Below are 9,970 nucleotides of genomic sequence, written 5' to 3' on the forward strand. Positions count from 1 at the left end.
TAATTTCTAAAAAAAAAGAAAAGTGCTACTCATGAACAACAACAACATTGACATTCCTAAGGAGCCTTGGTGTAGCAATGGTTAAGCACTCGGCTGCAAACTGAAAGGTTGGAGGTTCCAAGCCACCAGCAGCAGAAGAAAAGACCTGGCAATTTACTCCGTTAAAGACTGCAGCCTAGGAAGCCTTATGGAGCAGTTGTATAGGGTCACCTTGCATAGGAATGGACTGGAAGACACAAAATAATATTGACATTCCTGCCAGGAATGCAAATCTATTTCTACATCACCTCTTTTCTTCTCCCTCTTCAAATTCTACCTTCTTCTGATAATGTTTTCTGATTGCCAACACTTGACCTTGGTACTGTGAACGTGTACATATATACAGTTGTGCTCCAAAGTAAGGATCTTTACTCATCTCCTAAATTGAAGAAATCTGATGAAAGTGCTTGTCATGGAGTCATACGCTTTGGCCCCTCTTTCCAGCACTGCCACCTACTGGTTGGGTTACTCCGGTAAGTCTCTTTCCCTCTCTGGGCCTCAGTATCTCCATGTGCAGAATTCCCAGATCTGGAATTCCACCCACGGGAGCAAAGATGGATGCGCCACTCAGGGACACGTTTCTGACCCGCCCTTCCCACCTCCCTCCAGGTGCACCCCACTTTCTCAAGTTTGGAGACGCCTCCCAGCAGCCCTTCCACCCACCTACCCCCAACCCCCGCCCTTCCGGGAGTCCGAATTTGACCGGAGCTGAGCGGCAGACGCTCTGGGACTTCCCAGGTCTACTCCTCCCGAGTCACGCACCCCTCTACCCCTCCTCCGCGTCTGTCCCTCTCCTCCCTACCCCGCCTCCCTCTCCCCGCCCCTCCCACCCGCCCGCCTGTGCGACGCATGCGCCGCCGGCTTAGCGTGTTTTCATAAAAGTCCAGCTTCGGCCACAAACTTCAGTTTGTTAGCTAAGGCAGCTGGTGGTAAAGTCACCCTGAGGACTTGGGTTCTCCGGTAGCCACCGCGGCTTGAAGAGCAAGCGGGTACCATGGACGGGATCAGTGTAAGTCCACTTTCAACCTGCATTTTCTTAAACGTACAAATGCATGAACTTAGAACGCAGCCCCTCTCCGAGCAAGCAGAAGCAATCCTAACGTAGGAGGTGCCGGTTCTTGGGAGAGGGGGAGAGACATTGAAAGGAGTTTTCGTGGGCAGGGCTGCACCGGAGGGAAGAGTTGGAATCTTTTTCTCTGTAAGTAGAGAAGGAAAGATTGGAACGGCCATTCCGGTGACTGCATGTGTCTCCCCCTTGAGTCCCGCGCGCGCACCGGACTTGCACTCTGTTTGAAAACATAGAAAATTCTGTCTGTGCACAAGTGCGGAGAAGGGACCCACGCTGCACCGAGACCCAGTTCCTGGTCAAGGGAGGATTTCTTGAAGAGAGTTAAAATACATAAAGTTAGAGGCAGAGCTGAGTTCCTAGAGGGATGCTGTGCGACGCCAGATTGATTTTGAGCAAAGGCGCCTGGGACCGCTCTGGACTTCTGGAGCTTGTTTGCTTAACTCTGAATGGCGGGCAGAGGTGTGCCAGTCCTTAGTCACAGTGGCAAATGATGGGGACGACTCAGGCGAGCGCATCGCTCTTAGTGGGAAGAACATTAGTTAAGTGTCTGAGAGCAGACCGCGCGCCTTGGGATTGAAGAGGAGACCTGGACGTCCGGAGCTCACCCCCTCTTCCCTGCTACAGGGTGGGCCCCAGGGCTCGAGAGTTTTGAGATGTTGCAGAGGTCGAAGGGATATGAGCTGGCACCGCGCAGCAGCGCCTGGAGGTGCGCGCGGCCGGGGAAGCGGAGAGTATTGGGAGGTCACCTGAGTTTGTTCAGTCGTCGTCGCGCAGACGGGCAGGTGCTTGCGGGAAGACAGTTTGGCTCCCTCAGAGCCCGACTGCGCCGTTTAACCGTCGGTGGTTTCCTGGAGCCTTTGAAACCCACTGGCTCTAGTGAGGCTTTTCGTTTCCTCCCGTGGCGCGCAATTCAAAGTTTCTCAGGGTGGAACCGCCCAGTCGTTCCCCAGCACCCTGCGGGTCTGAGCCCGCGGTGCAGCTGCAGGAACCCCTGGAGCCGCTGCCTACCAGCGGTTGGTCTTCGCACCGTGGGCGCCTAGATAGCCTGGGGTTGGAAGACTGGCTGAGCCCCCCCCCCCCCCGCCTGTCCACATCCTGTAGCCTTCCAGCTGTCAAACTCCGACCCCATAAGCTGAATCAGTGGTGGGGTTGAAGGGACCCTGGAGAGTGAGGAAATGAAACTTAGGGCGAGGACCATGGGTCCGAAACCCCGTGACCTTCTCCACCAGGAAAATGCCGCGCCTCATTAACGTCTCAAAAGCGCCAAGTGATAAACATAGGTATGGCAATGTCGACTCACACCTCGGAGGGCTGAGGAGTGGAGATACCGATTTACTCCCTACTTAAACACACGCCCAGAGCTCCAAGCACCCCAAGTTCCTTTGCTTTAAGGCGGCATTCTCCTTCCCCACCACATGTTGCTTGGAGTACAGAATGCTTTGTATTTAGACAAGCGTGGGGAAAAACGGTTTTGTGCCTTAGGGGATAAAGAATCTTGCCCCCCTCCCTCCCGTACTCCTCCAGCTTCTTTTGTCTTTGCCGGAGAATCTTCGTATAGAATGCTAATCCCAGACACTAGATTCTACCCCCACTCTCGCGCAGCCTGGGAGTGGCCTCTTTGTATTTGTTTTTTTTCTCCCATGATTTTTTTTTTGTCTTTCCTCTAGTGGGCAGGGCCGAAGAGTTAGCAAAGATGGGGCATTGAAACCTCAGAATCTCTCAGCGCACTTTTGTTCTAAACAAAGAACTTTGTAATTGGTTCTACTCAAGAGGGATGAAGTGATTGGGGGTAGCTGGGTTGTAACATTCTATAATACTACTAGCATTCCTAAACGAAGTCTAGACTGACTTGCTTTTTGTAAATTGCTTTTGTAAATCCCGGAAACGTTTTTCTAACTTGCCTGATGAACTTGGAAGTAAATGGCCTTTTCTTTGCCTCTTTGCAGCTCATCACTATAGATAATGACACGGAGGAAGTGGGCTCAGGTGACTATGACTCCATCAAGGAACCCTGCTTCAGGGAAGAAAACGCCAATTTCAACCGATTCTTCCTGCCCACCATCTACTCCATCATTTTTTTGACTGGCATAGTGGGTAATGGATTGGTCATCCTGGTAATGGGTTACCAGAAGAAACTGAGAAGCATGACTGACAAGTATAGGCTGCACCTGTCAGTGGCGGACCTCCTCTTTGTTCTCACACTTCCCTTCTGGGCAGTTGATGCTGTGGCAGGCTGGTACTTTGGGAAGTTCCTATGCAAGGCAGTCCACGTCATCTACACGGTCAACCTCTACAGCAGTGTCCTCATCCTGGCTTTCATCAGTCTGGACCGGTACCTAGCCATCGTCCACGCCACCAACAGTCAGAGGCCAAGGAAGCTGTTGGCTGAAAAGGTGGTTTATGTTGGCGTCTGGATACCCGCCCTTCTGTTGACTATTCCTGATTTCATCTTCGCTAATGTCAGTAAATCGGATGAGAAATATATCTGTGACCGCTTCTACCCCAATGACTTGTGGGTGGTTGTGTTCCAGTTTCAGCACATCATGGTTGGCCTCATCCTTCCAGGGATTGTCATCCTGTCCTGCTATTGCATTATCATCTCCAAACTGTCACACTCCAAGGGCCACCAGAAGCGCAAGGCTCTCAAGACCACAGTCATTCTCATCCTGGCTTTCTTCGCCTGCTGGCTGCCCTACTACATTGGGATCAGCATCGATTCCTTCATCCTCCTGGAAATCATCAACCGAGGCTGTGAGTTTGAGAATACAGTGCACAAGTTGATTTCCATCACTGAGGCCCTCGCCTTTTTCCACTGTTGCCTGAATCCTATCCTCTATGCCTTCCTTGGGGCCAAATTTAAAACCTCTGCACAGCATGCACTGACCTCTGTGAGCAGAGGGTCCAGCCTCAAGATCCTCTCAAAAGGAAAGCGAGGTGGACATTCTTCTGTTTCAACTGAATCTGAATCTTCAAGTTTTCATTCCAGCTAACACTGATTTAAAAGACTTTTTAAAATACTATACAGAACTTTTTTTTAAGTTACACATTTTTCATATATAAAAGACTGACCAATGCTGTACAGTTTTTATTGACTGTTGGATTTTATCTTGTGTTTTTTAGTTGTTGTGAGGTTTAATTGACTTATTTATATGAGTATTTTTTGTTTCATGTTGATGAGCGTCTAGGCGGGACCTGTGGCCAAATTCTTAGTTGCTGTGTATCTGACTATAGGACTGTAGTAAAGGAAACTGAACATTCCAGAGTGTGTAGTGAATCACATTAAGCTAGCAGTGATTCTTAGCTGTTTGTACATAAATAATCTCTCTACTCCAGTGGAACTTTTTTTTTTCCTGTTGATACATTGTTTGGTTATACTATGTGATTTTTCTGTAGAAGATGGCACTTATACCCAAAGCCTCAAGTGGTATATAAATGGTGGTTTTTCAGTTTTCAGGAGTAAGTTGATTTTAGAATCTACAATGTACAGTCTTTGTATTAAGTTGGTAATAAAAGTACATGATAAACTTACTTGGTGTTATGTTCTCATTTCTACTGATTTTCCTTTGACTGTGAGAAAACAAAAATAACAATAATAGAAATATTTATAATATGTCAGGTACTGTCTAAGTACTTTAATTGTAATATTTAATGCCCATCACAACTCTATGATAGATTCTGGTTCTATTATTACTTAACATGTTATAGATGAGGAAATAGGCACGGAAAGCCTAAGTTACTTGGTCAAAGTCATGCTAGTGACGGAGACGGTATTTGAAACCAGGTTATGTGACTTCAGAATCTAATACTTCAACGACTCTCAAATGGAAATTTAGAAATGTCCAGTTAGCACCCATTCCTATAGAAGACAGTTTTCATTCAGGATTTAATGTGTGTAAAGAACAACAGATACACAATACAAAGGTTAGATTTTACTACTACTATTCCCAGGTATAGGGAGCTCTGGTAGCGTAGTGCCTAAGGCACTTGACTGCTAACCAGAAGGCTGGCGGTTCAAACCCACCAGCCACTCCCCGGAAGGAAGATGGGCAATCTACTTCTGTAGTGATACTGCCTCGGAAACCCAAGGAGGGGTCACTATGAGTTGGGTGCGACTCGACGGTACATAACAACAACAACAACAGCATTCCCAGGTATAAAGCATACCATCTACATTTGGGCCATGTAAGTAATGGACATTTTTCTCATTTACTCCTCAGCTTGTGTTGTTACTAGGTGCTGTCAAGTCGGCTCCAACTCATACAATGAACATCGCCTGATTGTGTGCCATTCTCACAATCCTTGCTATACTTGAGCCCATCATTACAGCCACTGTGTCATCTTGTTTAGGGCCTTCCCTTTTTCACTGACCCTGCGCTTTACCAAGCATGATACCCTTCTCCAGGGAATGATCCCCTCTGACAACATGACCAAAGGTGAGACAGATTCTGGATAATCTTGCTTCCAAGCAGCATTCTCAGCTGCACTTTTTCCAGGACCAATTTGTTTGTTTTGGCAGTCCATGGTATTTTCAGTATTCTTAGCCAACACCGCAATTCAAAATACCATGGCTTGGGTTAGGTGCACCTTACTTAGTCTTAAAAGTGACTAAGATGAAAACTAAAGTCCTCAGCACATAGACACCCCCTTTCCACAGTTAAGGAAACAGGTTCAAAGATTTTAACTTGCCCAGGGTCTCACATATTCTCCAGAAGCTGATTTAATTTCTTATTCCCTGCTCTTGCTAGTAACCATTACCCACTACTGTTCCCCAGAACACCTGGTCATAAATCAACTGAACTGTTACTGAAAATAATGCCAAAAGTGAATGTTTTCTTCACAAAATTAACCATGCCCAAAATAAATAAGAGTTCTTGCAACATCTTCTATGCAAATGAATACTTTTATTCTTAATCTATTCCAATACCTAGCACCTCCTCAAGTGTTCAGTGAAGCAGCTACAAGTTAATATTGGCACCTTTAGAGTTCAGAAGAACGGTGCAAAGAAGCAAGCTCCACGTTGCCCTGATTTTGCACAAGATTTTGGAATCTTGTGTAATATCACTCATAGCTATTTACATTATCATTGTGCAAGCTCCAGGTTCTTGAGCAAATTTCAGCTCCAGTCTCCATTTACAGATAATTTCTAAATGTGCTACCCATACGTAACCTCACTTTGGAACACAAACAGGGCACTCCCAGCATGCACTCAAAGATAATCACCAGGATATAATGAAGGCAGTATTTGGGCTACTTTTAGTAATTGTTTCTGGCACAGAAAATCCATTTTGGAGGAAAAATTGCAATGTCTTATCTTTCTGAGGCAAATCACATTTGTTCAAGGCAAATTATAGATCCTGTGAAGGGAAATAACTTAATTACTTAAAATAGAATCCAATTTGGCTGTACATTTTGCTGCAGTCTATGGATCTGGTATAATTCAGAGTAGTAGTCCTATTCCACTTGAGAATACAATTAGATTTCAGATAGGAAATTATCTTGAGGTTCTTGGTTTTCCCTGGGAGCCTAATTAGATCACCCTTCATTCAAACATAGTTTTACATGTACTCTCTCAAAGGCTTAGACTTAAAGCATTGACCATTGTAAAAGACTTCACTTGAACTTTCTCTATAAATATTTATTCTCAAGGAGACAATAGGAGAAATTCTTGGGATGAATTCTTTCTCTTTCTCATCTTGGCTGGAAAACTCATTGCCCCAGATTCCTCTCCCTATGTCGTGGAGTCACAACAAAAGGAATTGAGCAGAAACAAAATTCCCAGTGTCACCAATCTTCATGGAGATTTTATTCTCCTGTGAAACAAAGGTGGTATATCTTTTTTGTGCAAAAAAAAAAAAAAAGCCTCATCTCGTGTCTCTCTCTCTCTCTCTCTCTCTCTCTGTCCGCCCCAAAAGGCTGCCCCCTAATCATTCTCTTTCCCGACCCTGTCGTGTTTTGAGCTGCTCCAAAGCCTTCCCTGTATCGTGGTTTGTCTGACAATGTGAAGAAACCCAGTCTGCTGGCTAGCCCTTGCATGAAGTAGCTAATTGTTCCCTTTCCTCATCTCTTATGAATGGGGCCCTTGAAGGTCAGTAATGCAGATCCAGTTGTATAATAGGAGCTAAAATATTTAAATTGTATGCATGCTGCCAATAATGGCAGAAATATCACATCTGAGTTACAATGACATTAAGCCTGAAACTCAACAGCAAAGTGGACATTTTTATCCTGCAAAGCATTTGTTTTACTAAACCGTCAGTTGGCATTTCACCTCCCCCTACCATGGACTTTCTAGTCCCTTTTATGGCTACGTTTGTGTTAAAATAACAATTCTGGGGTGCTCTTTTAGGAGGATGCCTTACAGACTTTATTTAAATAATGAATCTAAGTGTGCATGACTTTTTCCTAGCTTATTGTTAGATCTTTAGTAAAGATTCCACAAACAAAATTAGATTATTATTATTCCCACGTCAGATTACCTCCAAAAATCATCCAGGCAGCCTCCAATGCTTAGAACTATGGTGTTGCAGACTGCATTGTGGAGATGTGCTCAGCTTTCTTGGAAGGGGGCTTCCCATCTGGCTGCCAATGTGGCTTGGCCGGGCAGTGCTGGAAAGATCTGTAAGGAGTTGGATGAATGACTGTCACTGACTACCCATAAGAGAGAGATTGGCTATTCTGGGCCATAAAGAAGTCAGAAAGAATCCTTGTAAGGCCATGGTTCTCAACCAGGGATGATTTTGCTTCTCAGGGATATTTGGCCAATTCTGGAAACATTTGGGTCTTCAAACTTGAGGGAGGGGATGAGGTGCTACTAGCATCCAGTGAGTAGAGGCCAGGATGCTGCTAAAGATAATAAAGGCACAGGACAACCCCCACAAGAAAGAATTATCTAGCCTAAAATGTCAGTAGTGCTCAAGACTGAGAAACCTTTTTTTAAAGTGAGGATCATGGGGCAAAAGTACTGTTAAAGCAAGGATACAACCAACCAACCTGATTCTATGAAATAGCATGAATCATGGGGAATTCGGTATCATCCAACATGGTCCCAAAGTTTCCCTTTAGCCTCCTTTAATCTGTTGCTTTTGAGTCAACTCCAACTTATGGTGATCCATGTGTGTCAGAGTATACCTGTGCTCCATAGTGTTTTCAGTGGCTGATTTTTCAAAAGTACATCAGGGAAAAGACATGAATAGACACTTCACCAAAGAGGATATTCAAGCGGCCAACAAACATATGAAGAAATGCTCACTATCATTAGCCATTGTTGTTGTTGTTGTTATGTGCCGTCGAGTCAAACCCGACTCATAGTGACCCTTTCTTGGGTTTCCGAGGCAGTATCACTACGGAAGTAGGATTGCCCAACCTTCCTTCCGAGGAGTGGCTGGTGGGTTTGAACTGCCAGCCTTCTGGTTAGCAGTCAAGTGCCTTAGGCACTATGCTACCAGAGCTCCTGGATTAGTCATTAGAGAGATGCAAATCAAAACAACAATGAGACACCATCTTGCCCCAGCACTAGTAGCAAAGTTCAACAAGACAGAAAATAACAAATACTGGTGAGGATGTGGAGAGATTGGGACTCTCATACACTGTTGGTGGGACTGTAAAATGATACAACCACTGCGGAAAGCACTATGGTGATTCATTAAAAAGCTGGAATTAGAAATACCATCCGACCCAGCCATTCCATTACTAGGTATATATCCTAAAGAAGTGAGAGCCAGGACAAGAACAGATATATGCACATCCATGTTCATCACAGCACTATTTACAATAGCCAAAAGATGGAAACAACCTAGGTGTCCATCAACTGAAGAATGGATAACCTAATTATGGGATACTATGCAACCCTAAAGAATAACATAGAATCTGCAAAACACCACATAACTTAGATGAACTTGAAGGACATTATGCTGAGTGAAATAAGTCAATCACAGAAGTACAAATATTGTATTAGTCTGTTATTGTAAAAAGTCAAGGAAAGGTTTATATATGGAAGGAAATTTTCTTTGTTGGTTACCAGGGGTGGGAGGAAAGGGAAGGTAACAGTTAGATAAGTAGAGACAATTATTGATTTGGGTGAAGAGAAGGGCAATGTACCAAATGTAAGTGATCAACACAGTAACATTGAGGAAGAGGAAGACAGAGAGAGGTACATGGGAAGTACAGACAACAAAGATAAACCCTTTTGCACATACAGTACTGCATTGTCAGTGAAGGCAAACACGGATATACGGGTAGATAAATGGGTAGACAGGCTGAACTATTAGGTATGTCTATGCTGGGGGGAGTGTGCCCAAGTCCATGTATAGGGTTGGCAGACAATGTTTCTACAAGTGTATTCGTATGTTCTATAAGAATTCCCAGGTATATAGTAGAGCTGACAAGGGACAAGGTTCTTGGCCACAGCCAGCTACCCAGAGGGAGCAAGCAGTTGGACCTGTGGGCTCGGGACCATAGTTGCAGGGGACATCAAGCTCAATTGGCATAACGTACTACACAAAACATTGTTCCACATCCTACTTTGGCGAGTAGCAACTAGGATCTTAAAGCTTGCAAACAGCCATCTAGATGCAATGATGGGTCTCTCTTCATCCAGAGCAAAGAGGAATGAAGAAAACCAAAGACACATAGAAGCCATTAGTCAAGCGACTGGTACACATGCAATCCTCGGCCTATATGACTATGAGACCAAAAGAACTAGATGGTGCCTGGCTACCACTGTCAACCACTGGGAGGGGGATCTGTGTAGGAGATCCTGGATAGAGTGGGAGAAAGATGGGGAACAAAACTCAGAATTATTTGGGGGGGGGGGGGGACCAATTTTGCTAGTCTGATAGAGCCTGGTGGAACCACTGACACTAT

General features: G+C 45.0%; 1 protein-coding gene across 1 annotated transcript; it reads left to right on the forward strand.

Annotated features, from left to right (window-relative positions):
* The first annotated feature begins 1,033 nt into the window (after window positions 1-1,033).
* On the forward strand, window positions 1,034-4,098 carry CXCR4 (C-X-C motif chemokine receptor 4). The gene is made up of 2 exons (XM_007952497.2): window positions 1,034-1,048; window positions 3,055-4,098. Exons 1-2 carry the CDS (start codon window positions 1,034-1,036, stop codon window positions 4,096-4,098), a joined length of 1,059 nt encoding a protein of 352 aa, XP_007950688.1.
* Window positions 4,099-9,970: the final 5,872 nt, after the last annotated feature.

This window comes from Orycteropus afer, unplaced genomic scaffold, assembly GCF_000298275.1.
Source record: "Orycteropus afer afer isolate SDZICR_OR568_19922 unplaced genomic scaffold, OryAfe1.0 scaffold00342, whole genome shotgun sequence".
Classification (NCBI taxonomy): domain Eukaryota; kingdom Metazoa; phylum Chordata; class Mammalia; order Tubulidentata; family Orycteropodidae; genus Orycteropus; species Orycteropus afer.